At 43.4% G+C, this 25,550-nt stretch overlaps 1 protein-coding gene across 12 annotated transcripts in view; it reads right to left on the bottom strand.

Moving 5' to 3' along the window:
• The window catches only part of LOC105495460 (zinc finger protein 567), a 57,880-nt gene that overhangs the window by 24,347 nt on the left and 7,983 nt on the right, over nucleotides 1-25,550 (bottom strand). For 2 of the 12 annotated variants that reach the window (XM_011765062.2, XM_071086425.1), the window contains exons 2-3: nucleotides 9,716-9,808; nucleotides 3,876-3,950 (exon numbers count right to left, since the gene is read on the bottom strand). In XM_011765062.2, the coding sequence (XP_011763364.1) occupies nucleotides 3,876-3,884 (9 nt within the window). In that variant the 5' untranslated portion in view covers nucleotides 3,885-3,950; nucleotides 9,716-9,808. The other 10 variants (XM_071086429.1, XM_071086427.1, XM_071086430.1 and 7 more) reach the window with 10 other exon arrangements.

The following is a 25,550-nucleotide window of genomic DNA, read 5'->3' as shown; positions in this document are numbered from 1 at the left end:
TCGGCTCACTGCAACCTCCACCTCCTGGGTTCAAGCAATTCTCCTATCTCAGCCTCCCGAGCAGCTAGGATTACAGGTGCCCACCACCACACCCAGATAATTTTTTCTGTATTTTGTATGTTGCCCAGGCCAGTCTTGAACTCCTGATTCAAGTGATTCACCTGCCCTGGCCTCCCAAAGTGCTAGGATTACAGGCATGAGCCACTGCACCTGGCCCAGAAAAACTTTTGAGAAAATGTAACACTCATTCATGATAAAAACTATCAGCTAACTGGAATGTCTTCATTTAAAAAGAAATTCAAGCCGGACATGGTGGCTCACGCCTGTAATCTCAACACTTTGGGAGGCCAAGGCGGGCGGATCACTTGAGGCCAGAGTTCGAGACCAGCCTCGCCAATATGGTGAAACTCCGTCTCTACTAAAAATACAAAAATTAGGCCAGCATGGTGGTGCATGCCTGTAATCCCAGCAACATGAGAGGCTGACATGCCAGAATCTCTTGAACCTGGGAGGCGGAGGTTGCAGTGAGCTGAGATCCACCACTGCACTCCAGCCTGGATGACAGAGCAAAACTCTGTCTCAAGGAAAAAAGAAAAAGAAAAAAAAAAAATCCTAATCCTATAGCTAATATCAAACTTAATAATGAAAAACAATGCCTTTCGCCTAAGTTGGGCACAAAACAAGAATGTCTGTTCTTAGAACTTCTACTCAACATTGTACTGGAGGTTCTTGACAATGTAGTAAGGAAAGACAGAAATGAAGAGAATATATAGATTAGAAAAAAAGAAAACAGTCATTATTCACATATGATAGGATTGTCCATGTAGAAAATCCTAAGAATCTATTAAAAAAAAAAAAAATTACTAGAATAAGGGAGTTTTGAAAGGTTGCAGGTCAAGATAAAAAAATCAATTGCATTTTCACAAACTAGTAATAAACAGTGGGAAATTTAAATAAAAATGAACACCATTTACAGCAGCATTAAAAAAAAATCCAAGGATATAAAAAATATTTACAAGACTAGTACACTGAAAGCAACAACATTACTGAGAGAATTTAAGGAAGATCTAAATAAAAGGAGATGTGCATCATGTTCATGAATTGGAAAACTCTATTAGCATTAATGATTATTATTCTTGTATTTAAACTGTTATAAGCATTTTAACATTTTCTTGTCTTCTAATGAAATGTCTATATATTCCTCTAAGGCACCTTCCATCTGATGCTATAAAGAATAAAATGGGGAGTAACTGTTTAGTGTTACTAGTACAGAATTTCTAAGTGAAATGAAGAAAAACAGTTCTGGAAATAGATAGTGGTGACAGTTACACAACTTGTGAACGTACTTAATGGCTTTGAATTATACACTTAAAAATGGTTAAAACGGTAAGCTCTCTGTTATGTATATTTTACCATGATAAAAAGTTAAACACAAAAGCACAGAAAACAAAAATATGTAAGCAAGCCCTGGGGTGAGCCCTTGGAGAAGTAGAAAATAAGTGAAGATGTTAAATGGGAAGACAAGTGACCACTATGAGAGAGGAATCCAAATAAAGACATTATCAGTGGAGGATGGAGGGAACTGTGGTAAGAGGAACAGAATTTGCCACTCAATGGTTTTGCAGTGAATGGGAGATTTTAACTCATGTTGGCTGTATCAGCAGATGGGTAGGGGTTGGGGCCCTAACCAGACTGGAAAAAACAAAAGGATAGAATGGGCAGAAGGAGACAATGAGGTGAATCTCAGACATGTGCATGAAGGATCTGTGGAACATGTAGGTGGTGATATCTTGCTGGAGGCTGGATATATAATTTTGACTATCCATCAAAAAAGACAGAGGTTTAGAATTAAAATTACATGAGCATCATTAGAATAATAGTGGTAGATAGTGAACAGAAGAGTGTAAATAGAAGAGAACCGATACAGAATACAGAGAACACCAGTATTTAAGAAGTCCAGATACGAAGATAAATGTTCTGAGTGAAACAAGAAAGAGTAGTGTCTTTGAAACCAGAAGCAGAATATTTTAAGACTTACACTTCTAGTTTAGTATGGCAGTCTATACAAATATATTTACTTCTACATCCAAACATAAAATTGGAAGAAATGTGAAAACAGAAATAAATCTAGAATTAATATACTAAGCAGGTGTTATTGGAAGGCCACACATTTTTAGAAATTGTTAGCAGCTGTGAGCAAAACTGAAGATAGAGGAGAAACACAAGATTCTCAGTTCTTTGTACAAGTTGTCAATCATATTTCCATCCTCAAAGCCTCAACACAAGACTTCTTGCTACTTACTGATTCTATATAAATTCTGTCAATTTCATTACTATCTAGACTCCAGTCTGTGGATGCAATAAAGTCGTATTTTTTTTAAATCTACACAAGACGGGTTCGTTCAGTAATACATTTTCATTTAATTCAAGGAAATGCATTTTTGTCCCTGCATAGCTTCTGGAAGAAGACTGAGAGAGGAGATGGTGAATGATATACTATTTTTTTTTTCTTTTTTTGAGACGGAGTCTCGCTCTGTCCCCCAGGCTGGAGTGCAGTGGCGTCCTGCCTCAGCCTCCTGAGTAGCTGGGACTACAGGCGCCCGCCACCATGCCCGGCTAATTTTTTGTATTTTTAGTAGAGACGGGGTTTCACCAGGGTCTCGATCTCCTGACCTTGTGATCCGCCCGCCTCGACCTCCCAAAGTGCTGGGATTACAGGCGTGAGCCAACGCGCCCGGCCTTTTTTGTTTGTTTGTTTTTTGAGACGGAGTCTCGCTCTGTCGCCCAGGCTGGAGTGCAGTGGTCGGATCTCAGCTCACTGCAAGCTCCGCCTCCCGGGTTTACGCCATTCTCCTGCCTCAGCCTCCCGAGTAGCTGGGACTACAGGCGCCCGCCACCTCGCCCGGCTAGTTTTTTGTATTTTTTTAGTACAGACAGAGTTTCACCGGGTTAGCCAGGATGGTCTCGATCTCCTGACCTCGTGATCCGCCCGTCTCGGCCTCCCAAAGTGCTGGGATTACAGGCTTGAGCCACAGCGCCCAGCCTTTTTTTTTCTTTTTTAATAAAGAGAGTCTTGTTCTGTCATCCAGGCTGGAGTGCAGTGACATGATCATGGCTCATTGTAGACCTGACCTCTGGGTTAAAGCTATCCTCCCACCTAAGCTTCACAAATAACTGGGACCACAGGCGCATGCCACTGCACCTGCACTGGGCTAATTTTTTTCTTTTTTTGAGACAGAGTCTCACTCTGACACCTATGCTGGAGTGCAGCAGCGTAATCTTCACTCACTGCAACCTCTGCCTCCCGGATTCAAGCAGTTCTCTTGCCTCAGCCTCCTGAGTAGCTGGGATTACAGGCGCCTGCCACCAAGCCCGGCTAATTTTTGTATTTTTAGTAGAGACAGCATTTCACCATGTTGGCCAGGCTGGTCTCAAACTTCTGACCTCAGGTGATCCACCCACCTCGGCTCCTGAAGTGCTAGGATTACAGATATGAGCCACTGCACCTGGCCAATTTTTTTTTTATTTTTATTTCTGGTGGAGACAAGGATTTCTCTATGTTGCCCAGGCTGGCTGGTCTTGAACTCCTGGGCTCAAGCAATTCTCCTGCCTCAGCCTCCCAAAGTGCTGGGATTACAGGTGTGAGCCACCATACCTGGCTTGATATATTCACTTAACGTGTGAACACTGGTTAAAATTGGGAGCATTTGTGGAAGATAGAGTCATATCTAACCAATATGGGAAAAAGGGAGGACCAGTTTTCTGAAGGGAAAGATAGGCAGGAGGATGTAGGACAAGACAGACATATACCCAAATATCCTTTAAAAAAAAAAAAAAAAAAACTTTCAGAAAGGAGAGAGAAACCATCGCCTTACCTGAGCCATGGTTTTGAGATATGAAAGAGATGACCAGTCCTTCCTTTGGGGTCCTCTTTAGAAAAGAGGCAGTTCCTAAAGAGGCAAAGCCGAGACAAAAAAAAGCCACGTGAAACCACATGTGCCTCGCAGCTCTTATAATTCTATTAAAATTGCCTCCATTTCCCTTGTATTGATCCTTGTTCACTCTGAACATGCCACATAGAGGGGAGAACCAGCTAGGCAAATCCCGTTTTATCCCCAAGGCCAGAGATACAGGCTTTTGGGGCAGCAGGATGGATTTTGGACAAGCTCATCTCCCCTCACGCACTACCTTTTCCCTCCTAGTCAGCCTATTGTTATTAACTACTTCCAAGCTGCTCTCCATTAAGGCTGTACCATTTATAGTACTGCCAGCAATATATGAGAATACCTGTCATTCCACACCAAGGAATACTACTGATACAAATTTTTCTATGCTTGTCTAACACATGTAAATTGTGGTTCTAGTTTCTAGTTTTCTTACCATGAACAATAAGCTTCTTTTCATAAGTTTAAAGAACGCTTTTAGCTTCTTATCTGTGGTCTCATCATTTATTTCATTTTCTATTATTTTTATTTTCTGAAATGTTGCTAGACTTCTTTAAAGGAAGGAAATTAATCCTTTACTTTTGTGGTAGGAGTTCCAAATAATTTTTCTTTTTTAGAGACAGGGTCATACTCTGCCATCCAAGCTGGAGTACAGTGGCACTATTCTGGCTTACTGCACCCTCAAACTCCTGAGCTCAAGCAATTCTGTCTCAGCCTCCCAAGTAGCTAGGACGAAAGGCACACAACACCATGACTGGCTAATTTTTTAAATTATTGCTTTCTTTTGAGATGAGGTCTTGCAATGTTGCTTAGGCTGGTCTCAAACTCCTGGCCTCATGTGCTCCTCCTACGTGTGATTACAGGCGTGAGCCACTGTGCACAGCCCCAAATAATTTTTTATAGTTTCTCATTTGATTGTTTTTTTCCATGTAAAAATACAATTTTAAAAATTAGGCTGGGCGCGATGGCTCACTCCTATAATCTCAGTGCTTTGGGAGGCTGAGGCAGGCAGATCACCTGAGGTTGGGAGTTCGAGACCAGCCTGACCAACATGGAGAAACCTTGTCTCTACTAAAAATACAAAATTAGCTGGGCGTGGTGGCACATGCCTGTAATCCCAGCTACTACAGAGGCTGAGGCAGGAGAATTACTTGAACCTGGGAGGTGGAGGTTGCGGTTAGCTAAGATCGTGCGCCACTGCACTCCAGCCTGGGCAACAAGAATGAAACTCTGTCTCAAAAAAAAATAAATAAATAAAAAATAAAAATAAAAATAAAAATACTTTGCCCATCTAGTTTGGTATCACAAGGTACTCCACAATCTGTATTTCCTTCACTCATCAAAACTGCCATTTTTATCACATATTTTATTCCCTTTAATATATCTAAGTAGACCTGAGCTTTATACTTATTTCCACTGAACTGTTCATTTAACTGCTAGGATCACCTTACAGTTATCAGTTTTAAAACAGTTTAGTATCTACGAGGGCTACTTCCCTGACAGTTTTTCTCTCTCAGAATTTCTGGTGTTTATTTTCTCTTAACAATGCTAGAAAGTTCAAACATTTTTATTAAAATTTTAATGGAAATCCATGAAATGTTAGGAAGTTTTGACATTTTATCATGTTGTGTCTTCCTGTCCTTTTATTCAAGTCTTACTTTTATTTTATTTTTGAGACAGGGTCTCACTCTTTGCCTAGGCTAGAATGCAGTGGCATGATCATGGCTCACTGCAGCCTCGACTTCCTCAGCTCAAGCAATTCTCCCTCCTGCATAGCAGGGACCATAGGCATGCACCACCCACATCCAGCTAATTATTTTTTAATTTTAATTTTTTTGTTTTTGAGACAGGGTCTCACTCTGTTGCCCAGGATGGAGGGCAGTGGCACCATCACCACTCACTGCAGTGTCAGCCTCCCTGGGCTCAAATGATCCTCCTATCTCAGCCTCCTGGGTAGCTGGGGCTACAGGCGCACACCATCAAGACTGGCTTTTTTTTTTTTTTTTTTTTTTTTTAAAGAAACGGGGTCTTACTATGTTGCTTAGGCTAGTCTCCAACTCCTGGGCTCAAGTGATCTTCCTGCCTTGGCCTCCCAAAGTGCTGGGATTATAGGTGTGAACCACCACATCCCGCCCACTCCCAGTGTTGCTGGAAACTTTGAGAAAGGGTAAGCAGCTCACAGGGGCAGGTATGGGATAAGATATTCTGCATGGCTTTGTCCAAAAGTGCCTAGAGTAGGAAATAGAATTCATGCCCAACAACAGGGAATCAGACACCATAGGCACTTCTCAGTCTTGCAGCAGGCTCTTTTTAAAATTTATTTTTTTTATTTTGAAATGATTATAGATCCACAGAAGCTTGCAAAAATAGTGCAGAGAGGTCTCATTTACCCTTCATCCAGCTTCTCCACAATGGTCACATCTTCATAACCATAGCACACGGTCAAAATCAGAAAACTGGCTGGGCACAGTAGGTAGCTCATGCCTGTAATCCCAGCGCTTTGGGAGGACAAGGCAGGAGGACTGCATGAGCTTAGGAGTTTGAGACCAGCCTGGGCAACATAGTGAGACTCTGTCTCTACAAAATAAAAATACACAAATTAGCCAGCATGATGGTGTGTACACTTTTAGCTACTCAAGAGGCTGAGGCGGGAGGGTCACTTAAGCCCAGGAGTTTGAGGCTACAATGAGCTATGACTGTGCCACTGTACCTCAATCTGGACAACAGAGCAAGACTCTGTCTCTAAAAAAATAAAAATAAAAAATTAGAAAATTGTCATTACACAATGCGCCAACTTCTTTCAGATATCACTAATTTTCCATGTACTCATTATGTGCATGTTTTTACCATTTTATCACGCATTTAGATTTGTGTCACCACCACCACAATCAAGAGGCCAAACTATTCCATGTAAAGATACCATTTTAAAGTAATTGTTTAAACCACCCATCAATACCACTCCTGAGTATCTATCCACGACAAACAAAAACATGTATCCACAAAAAGACCCGAATGTGAATGTTCACAGCAGTTTTATTCATAAGCACCTCAGAATTGGAAACAACCCATGTGTGCATCAATGGATAATTGGACAAATGGATAATCAATGGAAACCGACTGTGATCCATCCTGATCCATCCAGACAGTGGAATACTACTTTGTACTAAGAATGAAGCAATGATACATGCAATAATATGAATGAATTGCAACATGCAACTGAACTGAGCTCCTGCCTGCAATCCCAGCACTTTGGGAGGACAAGGCAGGAGGATCTCGTAAGTTCAGGAGTTCGAGACCAGTCTGGGCAACATAGTGAGACTCTCTCTCTACAAGGTAAAAATACACAAATTAGCCAGCATGGTGGCATGTACTTGTAGTCCCAGCTATAGCTTACTGATTGCAACATCCTTACTGAATGAAGGTGGCATGTACTTGTAGTCCCAGCTATAGCTTACTGATTGCAACATCCTTACTGAATGAAGGTGGCATGTACTTGTAGTCCCAGCTATAGCTTACTGATTGCAACATCCTTACTGAATGAAGCCAGACTCAAAAGGTTACATTCTGCATGACTCCTTTTATATGAGATGAAATTAGAACAGAGGTTATTTTTGTGCCAGGGTAACTGGATGGGGGCTAGAAGTGTTCTGTTTTTGTTTTCTTTTTAAATTTGGGTGATGGTGGTGACATGAGTTTAAAAAAATGCAAATATATACATTTGCTTATATTAAAATAATGAAAGGATAAGCTGAAAACTTAGATAAAAGATAGAATATGATATTCTCTATTGCTTTTGTCACTAACGAAGTATCCTGGAGGCCAGGCAAGGTGGCTCATGCCTATAATCCCAGCACCTGAGGAGGCCAAGGTGGGCAGATCACTTGAGCCTAGGAGTTCAAGACCAGCCTAGGAAACACAGCAAGACCCCAACTGTACAAAAAAATAAAAATAAAATTAGCCAGGTATGGTTGTACATGCCTGTAGCCCCACCTACTTGGGAGGCTGAGGTGGGAGGATCACCTGAGCCCAGGAAGGTCGAGGCTGCAGTGAACCATGATCAAACCACTGCACTCCAGCCTGGGCAATGGAGTGAGACCTTGTCTCAGAAACAAATAAAACAAAAAAACAAAAAAATCCGAAGTATCCTGGAGGCCCTTCTCCATAAATCCATGCAATTGATCCCTTTTCATGGCTGCATAATACTTCTCAGTAGCACTGTACTTGGTTAATTCACCCAGTTTCCCTCTCTTGGATAGTTGGAATTCAATTATTTCTTTACACTTTCCAAAATAATTCCCTGTGATGTAGATCCAATGACCCTCACAAAAACCCTGAGTGAGGTAGGTCCCATTATACCTGAAATTGACTAACATGACTAACATAGGAGACACTCACGGCTTGCTCAGTTACACATTGCAGAGGTGGCCTAGCCAAGATTTTTCAAATGACAGCATTGAGATATAATTTACACACCATAAAATTCGCTCATCTAAAGTATACAATTCAATGGTTTTTGGTATATTCACAGACCATCATAATGAACAATCATCCACAATCTAATTTTAGAACATTTCAATCACCAGGAAAGTAACTCCAAAAGCATGCATGCCAAATTTAAGATCATTAAGATGTATGCCTATGTGTTTTTTCCTAAGGGTTTTATAGTTTGTTTTGTTTTGAAACAAGGTCTCAATCTGTTGCCCAGGCTGGAGAGCAGTGGTGTGATCATGGCTCGCTGTAGCCTTGACTTCCCTGGTCTCAGGTGATCTTCCCATCTCAGACTCCTGAGTAGCTAGCCACCCGGCACGTGCCACCACGCCTGGCTAATTTTTGTATTTTTGTAGAGACAGGGTTTCACTAAGTTGCCCAGGCTAGTCTTGAACTCCTGGACTCAAGCAGTGCACACACCTCAGCCTCCCAAAGTGCTGGGATTACAGGTATGAGCCACCGTGCCCCACCCAAAGTCTTATTTTAAGATGTGCTTTTTAATGACATATCATGTAATTAGTAAAGTCACTTCCTTTGTATCCCTTATTTTTGATGACCACTGTAAATAAAGTCTTTTTCCCCCATACTTTCCACATACAAACCCTATTGATTTGTTAATGTTTTTTCCAACAACCCTGAGTTTTCTAATCGTTATCACTGTTCATTTTTAATAGGATGCAAACTTAGAAGTCTTTCTGCCTCAGCCTCAGCTGACATCCCAAAGATGGTGAATGAAACAAAATTCTAAGAGAACTTCATTTCAGAACAGGATCTTACACAGCTGTTGAGTGTAAAATTCGGCTATCATTAAACTCCTCCTTTAGGAGGGTGGAGAGGCTGAGAGAAGAGAGAAGAAAATATATTTTTAAGAGATTGTTATTTTTAAAACAGTGTTTTTCCAGGGGGAAAAACGTGAGTGATTCTCCCTTCTTTACAACACAAAGCGGTCCCTCAGACCCTGAGTCCACCAGGAACCAAAGTGGTGAGAGAATTCTTGGCAAAAATGTACATGTTTCTAGGATTTGGGAAGGCAAAGTGACTGAGGTGGCTAATTCTCACCTTAGCATTAGGTGAAGACCCCATGGGTGGAGGCTGTCTGGGTTGTCTTGGGTCCTATCAAAGAGGACTGACTGGACAAACCCACCCACCAGAGTGGGTGGGCCACTGCATGCCCAGAGGAAGCACTGGGGCAGCAGCTGGAGAAGAGGCTATGTCCATGAGAAGGGAAGCCTATCTGGAGGTTCCAAGCAGCAGGTTCTCTTGGAAGGTAAAAGATGACTTACACTAAATTATAGCGGTATCGGTCATGTTAGTCTCTTCTTGTCTCTGACTTCTGTCTTCTCATTAGCTCCCAATCCATGAGAGCTGAAGACTACCTATAGGGAGTAAAGAGGAGAAAAAATAAAGGTTGGGGAATTAGAGAAGAAACTAATCATGTATCCCTTCACATTGCAGGCTTCCAGCAGAAGAAATTCATCCAGCAAAAAAATAAAAACTACAAATATATATATATACATACACACACACACACACACACACACACCCCCAAATAGGAATTTTGAGAGTGACAGTTATGAGATACAGTTTTTTAATCTTTAAAATACTGGTCCCAGTGGTGTTCTATTCATTTAAGCATATCAGTCATCAGTCAATACCAGGTTTTCCCAATAAATGATCTTTTTTGGAGGGGGAGGGAGGGAGTCTTGCTCTGTCGCCCAGGCTGGAGTGCAGTGGTTGGCTCACTGCAACTTTCACCTTCGAGTTCAAGCGATTCCCCTGCCTCAGCTCCCGAGTAGCTGGGGCTACAGGCATGCGCCATCATGTCCAGTTAATTTTTATATTTTTAGTAGAGACGGGGTTTCACCATGTTGGTCAAACTTCTGACCTCAGGTGATCTGTCTGCCCCAGCCTCCCAAAGTGCTGGGATTACAGGCGTGAGCCACCGCGCATGGGTCCAATCTTACCCTCTGAAAATTATTTTGCCTCTTCCTCTCCATTTAAAAAAAAAATCACTATTTTACTTGTCTAATTACCAGACTCAAATTCTATAGGCATATATAAAATGCCCAACACTCGGAAATCAATCTAAACAATGCATACTTTAGTCAGCACTCGGTTTCTCAAGCACTCCACCTAAGTCGCACAGTGTGCTACATTCACAGTCACCATAGGTCGTGCACACAAAGTACTTTAAAAATTAGGCATATTCATAGCTGTATCACCCACTACATAGTCATAATCCCACAGGCCCCCACGTCGTGCACAATTTCGCTGAACTTATACTTCTACAAAAAGTAACAACCTTTCACTCACAATGCTCTCACTGTCGCCTCTCCGAAGTCGGACACAGGCTCAAACACAAATCGACTCGCACCTAATTTAAGTTAAAACTTAAGACACGCAGGGACCGCATCACTTTCATAAACAACCAGTTCCACAACGTCACGCAGAATAACACATTCCCCTACCACAACACACAGGACAGGTACGAAAAGCCACACACATACGGAGCGCCTGTTGTATGCCAGGCCGTGCTCCAGGAGCCGGGGGACGAAAATCAGACGAAATTCCTGCCACTGCGGAGCTCACCCCCACCTCGGGCAACCGGTTCCCTTCTTCAGGCACTCCCCGGCCCGCGCTCTGGTTCCTGCTTCTCTCCCAGCCTTCTCCGGGGCCCGGACTCGCACTTTCCTCCCGTCAACTCCTCGTCCCAGGTTGCTCCTCTTCCCTTCTTGCTTTCCCCAGCCCAGGTTCCCTCCTGCCTTCTCAGCTTTCCCTACGGGTCCCACCACCCGACCAACCAGCCTCACCTTCGGTCGCCGGCCGGGCGTCTGCACATGCGTACTCCCGCGCGGAGGGCGACTCCCAGGTGTCTCCGCGGCGCATTCCTGCGGGCCACCGGTTACGCGCGCCTTCTCCACATCCGGGCATTACCGGCCTTGGACTACATTTCCCACAGGCTCCCGGGCCGTTTTCGAACTTTGATCTCAGGTTCCCCTTCCAAGTTCTCATAGTGCATGGCTGGGGTGCGGGCGGCGCTCAAAGTGAGGAAGCCCCGGGCTCCCGGGACGCAGACGGGGTGTGCAGGGCCGTAGCTCGGACCTGTGTATGCGTGTGTGCGTGTTTGACGCCAGGACAAGGCGGCTGTGTGTGCGGCGAGGAGGCTGCAACAGGTGCGTGATTGTGTTCCTGTCCCTGCTCGGATGCGGGACCTTTGGGTGGCTGTGGTCGGCTGTCATGTGGGGTGTGTGACACTGTAGGGTTTGAGACCTCCCATCGTGACAGTGTGGCCTAGTGTGATGGAAGAACCTTTAAGTCTGTGGTGGTGTGTGTGTAACGGGTAAAGCTTCATTTCTGCAGTGCTGTGTTTAATGTTGGGACTAAGGGGTCTGTCGAAGATCTCCCCCATGTGCCTGTGAGGACTACGATGATGCCTATGTTAATCAGAGTCATCTTGCAATGAAGCATGGCCCGCGTTGTCTTCTCAGGGCATCCCCGTCCCCAGTTCTCAGCCTGGTGTTTAACACGGGATCCTGGTAGAGTCCCCACCTATGTGGCAGTTTTAGACTTGATTGTTTCTTGGGCTCTGCATCTCTGAGTTCCCAGCTTACTTTTTTCTCCTGCTTTATAGCTGTATAGACCCCAGCTGCAGTGAAATAGCCGTAAAAGGGAAGGGATAATCGAGTGGTGGAGTAAAATCTGCAAACAGAAAAAGCACAGACCTGTTTTTGGAACGAGGCTTTGTAAGTGTCTCTCAGGCAGAGTTCTGGGAAGACGTGATGGGGAGAGCCTAGGAGTAGGATTCCTTCCTCAGATGATCTCCCTTGGGAACTCCCAGAGGTCAGGTTCCATGTGAACCACATCATTCCCAGAGATGTCTCCCCGGGAGACTTATGTGAATTTAGAGAAAGTCCCCAGTCCTGGGAATCAGTGACCCTGGCCTTTCCCTTGAATATTAAGAAGGATTATCAGTATTCCCATCTCCCTTTTACTTCCATCTGAGTATGTGTATGGTAGATGATGAGAGCTTGTGTGGTGGGAATAATTTTTTCCAGTTTAGCCAGTCTGGGTTCCAAGAAAGGTCTGATGTCTCATGATTCCTTACCCCTTTCCTTTCCCCTTCTCCCTTGCCTTGAGGTTCTCTAAGAGCCCCAAGGAAAGGGAACCATTGCTGAGCATATCTTAAAACCAAGGTCAAGGAAGTTTTGTTGTATTTTCTATTTTTGTTCTCTTTTTGTTTTTCAGAAAGGGAGTGTTTTTTTCTCCTCCTGAAATGCTAGTCAGTGGTTTGGTTACTATTAGGCAGGGCCTTGTGAAATGCTTTGACCAATAGAATGTGGTGGAAGTGATATTGTGAGACTTCTGAGACAAAGCTTCAGGAAGTCGTGCAGCTTTTTCTCTTCCCCTTTTCCTGCCCTGAGACCACCATGACTGAAGGCTAAGAGCAGCTTACTTGAGGATTAAAGATCTCTTGGAGAGAGAAGTCCAGTGAGTAACAGGCCAGGTATTTCAGGGAGACCATCTTGGACCATCCAGCCTCCACCAAGCCAACAGCTGACAGCTGTCACATGAATATGATCAGCAGAAGACCCACTCAGGCAAGCCAAGCCCAAATTGCCAACCCCCGCAAATAATGAGCTAATTATTTTTTGTTTTAAGCCATAAACTTTTGAAGTGGTTATATAGCAATAGATAACTGAAACAGGTGTTTAACTTTCCAGACTTTTAAAATGACCATATTGATATAATTGTATTGTTCAACCTGTTTTGTAAAGTGATTTCTCTGAATAGTATCTTGAAAAGATTCCTTATCCTTAACTATTTTCTACAACTTTGCATTTGTCTTAGTATTATATTACATGGATAGTTGGTAATTTGACTACTAACTTCCCTTTGAAATTTCTTTTCCTTGCTGTCTAGCTCCCATGTCTTGACCAACTTTACATTCCCCTCCAGGACCTTATGGGCACACGGGTTCCTGTCATTTCACGGGTATGTAGACTCAGGAATGTGGCACTGACTTCTGAGTGGAGTACAGATGACTGACACACATTCCCCCAAATCAGAGGAATTTATTCAGGGGTGTGATATAACAACACCTACATACATTTAACTAGCCAATTGGGTCTCCCCTTTTTTTGTTTTGAGAGCAAGTGTCACTCTGTCGCCCAGGCTGGAATGCAGTGGTGCGATCTCGGCTTACTGCAACCTCTGCCTCCCAGGTTCAAGCGATTCTCCTGCCTCAGCCTTCCGAGTAGCTGGGACTACAGGTGCCCACCACCATGCCCGGATAATTTTTGTATTTTTAGTAGACATGGGGTTTCGCCAAGTTGGCCAGGCTGGTCTCAAACTCCTGACCTCAGGTGATCTGCCTGCCTTGGTCTCCCAAAGTGTTGGGATTACAGGCGTGAGCCACTGCGGCCAGCCGGGTCTCCCTTTTTACATGTTTTCCCCTTTCCAGTTCAAATTCTGTATTCTGGGAACATCTTACTTTCTTCACCCTGATTGATTAGGGAATCTTCAGGGTTCTTAGATTATTTTCTGAAGGACCGGTTTAAGATTTCTAGGTGGAAATGGGCGTCTCTCCTGTGTTATTTATAAAGTGTTATCACCCTAATCCTTCAGAATACTTTCTAAACTTCTTTCTGCTTGATGATTAAGGAACTGTCTCAATTCTCCATAGCCACATCAGACCAAAATTCCATTTCTTTGCCTATGTGAAGGATTTATTATTAATTACCCTATTAATTTATGTCCAGACCAGATGTGATTTCCTTCTTGGAGCAACAGTTCGTGAAGAGGTTAACAGGAGTTCTGTGTCCAGGTAAATGAGAGGCAACTGAGAAGAGGAACTCATTGTGTATAAAATCTTAGGATTCTAGATTTAGGACCTTTGAGACAGTATTTGAATTAGTGCTCCGGAATGTCTATGAAGAAAGTTTGGGTCTCTTCAGCCAGAATTCAGACCATTTCAACATTGCAATCCAGGTATCATACACATATCTCCTTTTATTTTTTTTTTTTTTTCTGCTCTCAAAGCAGATTTCTCTCATTGTAAAATTAGTAGATTCTTAATTCAGCAGATTGGAGAATATTAAAAAAAGGTTAAAGTAAGCACTTTGAACATTTTATTCCAAATAACTTCACCTCATTTATGAATAAGTGCATGGATATAGGCATATAGGATTTTTCCATTCAGAACAGGGTTATATAACAATTGTTTTGAAATTTACTTGTTTCTTCTAACAAAATATAGTGAACAAATTTTCATGTCACTAAATTATGAACTGTGTCATAATCTTTTAATGGCTGCACTGTTTTGTTTGGATATGTAAGTTCTGTCCAGCTTTTTCCCATTATATGCAATGTTTTACTGTATATGCCTTTCTGTGCACATGTAAATTGTATCTTTTTATAGAGTCTTAGATATTTTGCTGAGAATGAGGCTTTCATAGTTAAAACCTGCTTACACATCTTTATCAATTGCCCTGATTAAGTTTGCACCAATATACAACATACTATGAGAGTGTCTATTCACTACTATATGGTATCATTAGTCTTTTATTTATTTATATTATTATATTTTATTATTATTATTTGAGACAGAGTCTCACTCTGTTGCCAGGCTAGAGTGCAGTGGCATGATCTCGGCTCACTGCAACCTCCACCTCTCAGGTTCAAGCAATTCCCCCACCTCAGCCTTGCAAGTAGCTGGGACTACAAGGCGCGTGCCACCATGCATGGCTAATTTTTTGTTTTTAGTAGAGACGAGGTTTCACCATGTTGGCCAGGATGGTCTTGATCTTCTGACCTCGTGATCTGTCCTCCTTGGCCTCCCAAAGTGCTGGGATTACAGGCGTGAGCCAACGCACCTGGCCATCATTAGTCTTTTAAGTCCACTAATCCAGTGGAAATTGTGTTTATTTAAATGAATTACCCATGCACAGGTTTCATTAAGTGTAATAAAATTTGGGCTTCAGAAGCAAAAACCAGAACTGAAAGAAAATTGGTTTTGTAGTTAGAAAAATGTGATTTAAAAATGCAGATACTCCGGCCGGGTGCGGTGGCTCAAGCCTGTAATCCCAGCACTTTGGGAGGCCGAGGCGTGCGGATCACAAGGTCAGGAGATCGAGACTATCCTGGCTAACATGGTGAAACGCCGTCTCTACTAAAAATACAAAAAACTAGCCGGGCGTGGTGGCGGGCGCCTGTAGTCTCAGCTACTTGGGAGGCTGAGGTGGGAGAATGGTGTGAACCTGGGAGGCGGAGCTTGCAGTGAGCCGAGATCACGCCACTGCACTCCAGCCTGGGAGACACAGCGAGACTCCGTCTCAAAAAAAATAAATAAATAAATAAAAATAAAAAAATGCAGATATTCCATTTATTTTGAGTGTGTATAGCTCACGCCTGTAATCCCAGCACTTTCAGAGGCTGAGATGGGTGGAACACTTGAGTCCAGGAGTTTGAGACCAGCCTGGGCAATATGGTGAAATCCCCTATCTACTAAAAATAAAAAAAATCAGCTGGGTGTGGTGGCACACCTGTAGTCCTAGCTACTTGGGAGGCTGAAATGGGAGGATCACCTGAGCCCAAGGAGGTTGAGGCTGTAGTGAGCTGTGATTGTGCCAATGCACTCCAACCTGAGCGTTGGAGTGAGACCCTGCCTCAAAAAAACAAAAACAAAAAACTCTTAAAATCAAGGGAAAGACCCAAAAACCTGATAGAAAAAAGTGGGTAAAAGAAATGAACACATGAAATCACACACACGCAGACACAGAGAGCAAGCGAGCGAGGAAGCACAAATTTTAAAATTATAGAGGCCCGGCGCAGTGGCTCAAGCCTGTAATCCCAGCACTTTGGGAGGCCGAGACGGGCGGATCACGAGGTCAGGAGATCGAGACCATCCTGGCTAACCCGGTGAAACCCCGTCTCCACTAAAAAAAAATTACAAAAAACTAGCCGAGCGAGGCGGCGGGCGCCTGTAGTCCCAGCTACTCGGGAGGCTGAGGCAGGAAATGGCGTAAACCCGGGAGGCGGAGCTTGCAGTGAGCTGAGATCCGGCCACTGCACTCCAGCCTGGGCGACAGAGCGAGACTCCGTCGCAAAAAAATAAATAAATAAATAAAATAAATAAATAAATACAATTATAGTTTGCTGGCTTTTTAAAAAAATAAAACCGGCTGGGCGCGGTGGCTCATGCCTGTAATCCCAGCACTTTGGGAGGCCGAGGTGGGCAGATCACGAGGTCAGGAGATCGAGACCATCCTGGCTAACACGGTGAAACCCCTTCTCTACTAAAAATACAAAGAATTACCCAGGCATGGGCCTGTAGTCCCACCTTCTCTGGAGGCTGAGGCAGGAGAATACCATGAACTCGGGAGGCAGAGCTTGCAGTGAGCCGAGATGGTGCCACTGCACCCCAGCCTGGGCGGCAGAGTGAGACTCCGTCTCAAAAAAACATAATAAAATAATAAAAAAATTAACCCATGCGACCACCATTAAAGACATAGCAACTTTCCAACATCCCAGAAGTCTCCCTTATATCTCTTCCCAATCATTACACCTCAAAGTTAACCATTATTTTGACCTCTATAATAGAATAGTATGGTTTGGTTTTGAACTTTATATAGATAGAATCACATAGTATGTACTGTTGTGTCTGACCTCCTTTGCTCAACATTATTTCTATACATAGATACATATAGATATAACATTATATTCATGTTGCTGTACATAGTAGTAGTTTGTAATTTAACCTTTCTTTTTTATTTTTGAGACAGTGTTTCATTCTGTACTCCAGGCTAGAGTGCAGTGACACTATCATAGCTCACTGCCACCTCAAACTCCTAGACTCAAGAAATCCTCCCACCTCAGCCTCAGCTCCCCAAGTAGCTAGGACTACAGGTGCATACCACCACCACACCCAGATAATTTAAAAAATTTATAGAGATGGGGTCTCACTATGTTCCCTGGGCTGTTCTTGAATTCCTGGCCTCAAGTGATCCCCATCTCAGCCTCTGAAAGTGCTGGGACGACAGGTGTGAGCCATAGTACCCACCCTTTATCGTGTAATTATTTTGTTAATTCCCTCTTGTTCACTCTCTCTACACATATCTGGTTGTATGTCTTAAGTCTTTAATTTACTACATAAATTACTAGAAATTAAGAGTTAGGTTGATCAGTATGTACAAAGTTTCAGTTATACGAGAGGAATAAGTTCTGGTGTTCTATTGCACAACATGATGACTATAGTTAATAGTATTAAACATATGAACTGGAGGGGGAACAAATTAGTCTATAACAATTCCCAATATATATATTGAAAAAACAAAAAACAAAAAAAAACTTGGCCAGGTGCCGTGGCTCACACCTTGTAATCTCAGCACTTTGGGAGGACAAGGTGGGCCAATCACTTGAGCCCAGGAGTTCAAGACCAGCCTGGGCAACATGGTGAAACCCCATCTGTACAAAAAAATACAAGAAATTAACTGGGTGTGGTTGTGTGTCTGTAGTCCCAGATACTTGGGAGACTGAGGTGGGAGAATCACTTGAGCCCTGGAAGTCAAGGCTGTAGTGAGCCATGATTGCACCACTGCACTCCAGCCTGGGCATCGGCGTGAGACCTTGTCTCAACAAAACAAAACTGCTCTTAATGTCAAGGGAAAGACCAGCCTGGGCAACATGGTGAAACCCCATCTGTACAAAAAAATACAAGAAATTAACTGGGTGTGGTTGTGTGTCTGTAGTCCCAGATACTTGGGAGACTGAGGTGGGAGAATCACTTGAGCCCTGGAAGTCAAGGCTGTAGTAAGCCATGATTGCACCACTGCACTCCAGCCTGGGCATCGGCGTGAGACCTTGTCTCAACAAAACAAAACTGCTCTTAATGTCAAGGGAAAGACCCAAAAACCTGACAGAAAAGATGGGTAAAAGAAATTAACAATTCACAAAAAATATGTAAAAGGGGCCCTTAAATGTGTAAAAAGAGAAATGCAAATTAAAATAATATAGAGAAAGGTCAGGTGAGGTGGCGTACACCTATAATCCCAGTGCTTTGGGAGCCTGAGGTGGGAGGTTTGCTTGAGGTCAGGAGGTTGAGGTTACAGTGAGCTATGATTACACCACTGCACTCTAGCCTGGACAACAAAGTGAGACCCTGTCTCTTGGTGGGGGGAGGGCGGAATACTGAGACCATTTTTAACCTATCAGGATGACAAAAATTAAAAAGTATAACAACATATTCTGTTGGTGAGACAGGATATAGTCGGCTGACTGATGACCCTGCAAAAAGATATGTCCATGTCCTAATCTCTGGAAACTGTGAATGTTACTTAATTTGGAAAGGGGGTCTTTGCAGATGAAATTAAGAATTTTGAGATGAGTAGTTCATCCTGGATTGTCTGCGTGGGTCCTAAATCCAGTGACAAGCATCCTTAAAAGAGACACAAGGAGATTGGCAGACAGAAGAAGAGGAGGCAGCAATGTGACCCTGGAGGTGGATGGGGCCACAGGTCAAGGAATGGCTACAGCCATCAGAGAAAGAGGCAAAGTGAGGATTCTCCCCTCGAATCTCTAGGAGTGGTCCAGCCCTGCTGATGTCTAGATTTTTGGAGTTTTGGCCTCCAGAATGTGACAGAGTAAACTATTGTTTAAAGCCACCAAGTTTGCGGTGACTTGTTAGAGCAGCCACAGGAATGAATGTACGGGGAATCGGGCAGTCTCATATACTGCTGGTGGGAAAACAAACTGGCACAACCCTTATGGTGGGAAATTTGACAACATGTACATAAACTACCTACATGTTTCCCTTGTGACCCAGCCATTCCACTTTTAGGAATCTGCCCTGAAGATACAACTCCACCTATTAAAAAATACAGCCATTAGAATGGATGATGTTTATCACTTGTTGACAAAGAAAAATGTTCACTTGTGTTAAATGAGAAAGATAGGTTTCAGAACAGCAACAATGTTCTAGCTGATTCTGTTTTTAAAACTCAGTGTATGTAGAGAAGGACAGTAAAGGGATTTATCATGAGATGCTCATAGGGGGCAACTGTTATTTTAGATTTCTTTATTAAAATTTTTAATTGACAATTGTATATATTTGTACAGTAATTGTACGTATTGTATGTACAATTGTATATTGATGTATATATTTGTACAATAATTGTATATATATTTATATGGTACAATGTGGTATTTCTATGCATGAACACATGATGGAATGATCAAATCAGGCTGGTTAGCATATCCATCACCTCAAATATTTACCATTTCTTTGTGGTGAGAACATATAAAATCCTATCTTTTAGCTATTTTGAACTATACAATACAGTAACTGTAGTCACTGTGTTGGGCAAAAGAACAGCAGAATGTATTCTTCCTATCTAAATGAAACTTTGTACCTGTTAACCAGCATTTCCCCTTTCCCCATCCACCACATCCCCACCCCCCAGCCTTTGGTAACCATCCTCCTAGTCTCTACTTCTAAGAGTTCAACTTTTTAGATTCCACATGTGAGATCATATAGTATTTGTCTCTCTGTGCCTGGCTTATTTCACTTAACATAATATCTTCTAGGTTTACCCATGTTGTTGCAAACGACAGAATTTCATGTTTAAGGCTGAATAGTATTCTACTGTATATATATCCTCCATTTAAAAAATCCATTCAGCTGGGCGTGGTGGCTCACGCCTGTAATCCCAGCACTTTGGGAGGCCAAGGCAGGCGGATCACAAGGTCAGGAGATCGCAACCATCCTGGCTAACACAGTGAAACCCCGTTTCTACTAAAAATACAAAAAAAAAATTAGCCGGGCCTGGTGGCGGGTGCCTGCAGTCCCAGCTACTCGGGAGGCTGAGGCAGGAGAATGGCGTGCACCCGGGAGTCGGAGCTTGCAGTAAGCCGAGATCGTGCTACTGCACTCCAGCCTGGGCGACAGAGCGAGACGGGCATCTCAAAAAAATAAAAAAAATAAATCCATTCATACATTGATGGGCACTTAGCTTGTTTCCTTATCTTAGTTATTGTGAATAATTCTACAGTGAACATGGGAGTGCAGACATCTTTGACATACTGATGTCAATTCCTTGTGGGATTGCTGGATCATATGGTAATTCTATTTTTTGTTTTTTGAGGAAGCTCTACACTTTGTCAAAATGGCTGTAGTAATTTACAGTGCTCTCAACAGTGTGCAAGTGTTCCTTTTTTCTACATCCTCACCAACACTAATCTTTCATCTTTGTTTATAACAGCAGGTGTCTAACAGGTGCACGGTAAATATCTCATGGTTTTTTTGTGGGGAATGCAGTCTCACTGTTGCCCTGGCTGGAGTGCAGTGGCACGATCTCGGCTCACTGCAACCTCCACCTCCTGGGTTCAAGCGATTTTCCTGCCTCAGCCTCCCAAGTAGCTGGGACTACAGGTGCGTATCACCATGCCTGGCAAATTTTTTGTATTTTTATTAGAGGTGAGGTTTCACCATGTTAGCCAGGATGGTGTCCATCTCCTGACTTCGTGATCTGCCCGGCTCGGCCTCCCAAAGTGCTGGGATTACAGTCGTGAGCCACTGCGCCCGGCCCCACTGTGGTTTTAATTTGCATTTCTCTGATGATTACAGATGTTTAGCATTTTTCAGATATGTGTTGGCCATTTGTATGTCTTCTTATGAGAAATGTATACAAGTCCTTTGCCCATTTTTAATAGGGTTATTTGTATTCTTGTTAAGAAGTCTGAGTTCCTTTTACATTTTGGATATTAGCCCCTTATCCAATATATGATTTGCAAGGATTTTCTCCCAATCTTTGGGTTGTCTCTTCATCCTATTGTTTCCTTTGCTGTGCAGAATAGGATTCTGTTTTCTGAATTTTAATGCTTAGTATGTATTTCTTTTATAATCAGAAACTCTATAAGGCTAATCCTTCCCTCCTTAAAACTGGAAGAATTATAGAAGGAGCTATGGGCACAGTGACACAGGGGGATGATGGTGAAGTGTCTTTGGGAACTCAGACTGAAAGGACCTCAGTTCTCTCCACTGGCCACTGAGGGAAAAGTTTCTCAAACAATACCTGGAAGTTTTGACTCTCATTTCAGCTGAGCATTTACCTGCAATGGCTTCCCTCTTCTTTGAGCCACCTTAACACATTACTCTCTACACATTCATGGCTATCTCCCTTTCTTCAATGGGGAAATCACATCTGGCTTAGAAATAAAAGGTCCTGTATATAGGAAAAGAAATTGGACTTAGGCCTGTTGTGGTGATGTCAATTCAGGGAGAGAAATAAACAAGACAGAGGAAGATAAAGTCACCTTAGGTGTCAAGAAAATGAAACCTCAATACTAAAAACACAGTCGAGTGTTTCCAGCTATAAAAATGCCAGATCAGTTCTTCAAAAGCTCTCAAGAGACTCACAATGAAGGAAAATACTCCCAGCAAGCAGATTATAAATAATAAAGGAAAATATTGCATAAAAATTTTTATTTAGTTTTAATTTTTTATTTTTAAAATTGTATTTATTTTATTTATTTTTTGAGATGGAGTCTCACTCTGTCACCCAGGCTGCAGAGCAGTGGTGCAATCTCAGCTCACTGCAAACTCCACCTCCTGGGTTCAAGCTATTCTTCTGCCTCAGCCTCCCGAGTAGCTGGGATTACAGGTGCACACCACCATGCCTGGCTAACTTTTGTAGTTTTAGTAGAGATGGGGTTTAGACATGTTGGTCAGGCTGGTCTCGAACTCCTCACCTCAGGTGATCCACCTGCTTCGGCCTCCCAAAGTGCTGGGATTAATGGCGTAAACCACCGCGCCAGGCCTTTTTTTTTTTTTTTTTTTTTTTGATACAGAGTCTCGCACTGTCGCCCAGGCTGGAATGCAGTGGCACAATCTCAGCTCACTGCAATCTCTGCCTCCCAAGTTCAAGCGATTCTCCTCCCAGCCTCCCAAGTAGCTGGGATTACAGGTGCCCGCCACAACACCTGGCTAATTTTTTGTATTTTTAGTAGAGACAGGGTTTCACTATGTTGGCCAGGATGGTCTTGAACCCCTGACCTCGTGATCCGGATCCGCCCACCTTGGCCTCCCAAAGTACTGGGATTACAGATGTGAGCCACCCCACTCAGTCTTTTTTTTTTTTTTTTTTTTTTTTTGAGATTGAGTTTTGCTCTTGTTGCCCAGGCCGGAGTGCAATGGCATGGTCTCGGCTCACCACAACCTCTGCCTCCTGGGTTCATGTGATTCTTCTGCCTCAGCCTCCCAAGTAGCTGGGATTACAGGCATGTACCACTACACCTGGCTAATTTTGAGTTTTTAGTAGAGACGGGTTTTTTCTATGTTGGTCAGGCTAGTCTCGAACTTCCAACCTCAGGTGATCTGCCCACTTCTGCCTCCCAAAGTGCTGGGATTACAGGCATGAGCCACCATGCCCAGCCCTATTTTTTATTTTTATAAATAGAGATGAGGTTTCACCATGTTGCCCAGGCTGGTATCGACCTCCTGGGCTCAAGCGATCCCCTGATTTTGCCCTTCCAAAGTGCTGGGATTACAAGCGTGAGCCACCGTGCCCGGCCAGGAAATTATTCTTAACTAGCAAGATTAGGCTCTGATGGCCAGGTGCGGTGGCTCAAGCCTGTAATCCCAGCACTTTGGGAGGCCGAGACCGGCGGATCACAAGGTCAGGAGATCGAGACCATCCTGGCTAACATGGTGAAACGCCATCTCCACTAAAAATACAAAAAACTAGCCGGGCGAGGTGGCAGGCGCCTGTAGTCCCAGCTACGTGGGAGGCTGAGGCAGGAGAATGGCATGAACCTGGGAGGCGGAGCTTGCAGTGAGCTGAGATCCGGCCACTGCACTCTAGCCTGGGTGACAAAGCGAGACTCCGTCTCAAAAAAAAAAAAAAAAAAAGATTAGGCTCTGACATCACATTCTTGCAGTTACATCCCTCTAAGCAGGGTTTAGCCACTCACTCTGCACCTGGAGAACTTTATGGTTATCCCTGGAAGTGACAGTCCTGCAAATGACAAAAAACACTCCAAATGTATTAGGTTGGTGCAAAAGTAATTCCGCTTTTTGCCACTGAAAGTAAGTCTCACATGACCCTGAGAGAAATGGGAGGCTGGGGTATACATAGTAGCTGCGTACCATATGGAAGAAATTTCTCTGGCTTGGTTCGGCTTTGAGTCTAGCAGGAATATACCTGTTTAAATATTCCAGAACTTCCTCACAACGAACTGTTAAGTGATCAGTTAAAAAAAAAAAAAAAGGTTGGCTGGGCACAGTGGCTCATACCTATAATCCCAGCGGTTTGGGAGGTTGAAGCGGGCAGATCACTTGAGGTCAGGAGTTCGAGACCAGCCTGGCCAACATGATGAAACCCCGTCTCAACTAAAAATACAAAAATTAGCCAGGTGTGGTGGCAGGAACCTGTAATCCCAGCTACTCGGCAGACTGAGGCAGAAGAATCGCTTGACCCAGGAGGCAGAGGTTGCAGTGAGTGGAGATGGTGCCAGTGCACTCCTGCCTGGGCAACTGAGTGAGACTCCATCTCAAAAAAAAAAAAAAAAAAAAAAAGTTGTAGAATAATAGAAAAATATAGACAAATCCAAAACATGCTAAGAGTGGCTAAAGCAGGTAACTATATAATATGTACAGCTATACCATTTATCAAAGTATACATATGTACATACAGATACATGTACATATACATACAGACAGAATGTCAGACATTAGCAATAGAAAGAAAAATATCTAGAGGTATACTGAGTTTTTTTGTTTGAGACAGTCTTGCTGTGTCACCCAGGCTGGAGTGCAGCAGCATGAACACGGCTCACTGCAGCCTTGACCTGCTGGGCTCAACTGCTCTTCCTGCCTCAGCCTCCTGTGTAGCTGGGACGACAGGCACACGCCACCACACCTGGCTAATTTTTTATTATTTTTAAAATTTTTATTATTTTTTATTATTTTTTTGAGATGGAGTCTCTCTGTCACCTAGGCTGGAGTGAAGTGGCACAATCTCGGCTCACTGCAACCTCCACCTCCCGGGTTCAAGCAATTCTCCTGCCTCAGCCTCCTGAGTAGCTGGGATTACAGGCACACGCCACCATGACTGGCTAATTTTTGTATTTTTAGTGGAGACGGGGTTTCACAATGTTGGTCAAGCTGGTTTCAAACTCCTGACCTCGTGATCCATCCGCCTCAGCCTCCCAAAGTGCTGGGATTACAAGCATGAGCCACCGTGCCTGGCCAATTTTTAATTTTTTTGTAGAGATGGGGTCATACTCTGTTTCCCAGAGTGGTCTCCAACTCCCTGGGCTCAAGCGATCCTGCTTCAGCCTCCCAAAGTACTGGTATTACACGTATGAGCCACCACACCCGGCCAAGGTATACCTTTAACATTTAACATTGGCCGGGCGCGGTGGCTCAAGCCTGTAATCCCAGCACTTTGGGAGGCCGAGACGGGCGGATCACGAGGTCGGGAGATCGAGACCATCCTGTCTAACACGGTGAAACCCCGTCTCTACTAAAAATACAAAAAACTAGCCGGGCGTAGTGGCGGGCGCCTATAGTCCCAGCTACTCGGGAGGCTGAGGCAGGAGAATGGCGAGAACCCGGGAGGCGGAGCTTGCAGTGAGCCGAGATCGCGCCACCGCACTGCAGCCTGGGTGACTGAGCAAGACTCCGTCTCAAAAAAAAAAAAATAAAAATAAAAAAAAAATTTAACATTAAATAGGCTGTGATACTGATTTTTTGTTTTAAGTATACTTCTAGAAATTTAAACTTAAGTATACTTGTTACATATACTTCTTATTTTCTTTGCAAGAAACATCTGCTGATTTTAGAATATATGTTTAAGGCATTTTATTACATGGAAGATTTTCAAAAAGTAGATTAAAAAAACTTTTAGGCCGGTTGCAGTGGCTCACGCCTGTAATCCCTCCACTTTGGGAGGCCAAGGTAAGCTGATGACTTTAGGTCAGGAGTTTGAGACTAGCCTGGCCAACATGGTGAAACCCCGTCTCTACTAAAAATACAAAAATTAGCCAGGCATGTTGGTGCACGCCTGTAATCCCAGTTACTTGGGTGGCTGAGGCATGAGAATCGCTTGAGCCCAGGAGGCAGAA

Source organism: Macaca nemestrina, chromosome 20 (assembly GCF_043159975.1).
Source record: "Macaca nemestrina isolate mMacNem1 chromosome 20, mMacNem.hap1, whole genome shotgun sequence".
NCBI classification, from domain to species: Eukaryota; Metazoa; Chordata; class Mammalia; order Primates; family Cercopithecidae; genus Macaca; species Macaca nemestrina.
This window is presented reverse-complemented; position numbering and strand designations above follow the sequence as displayed.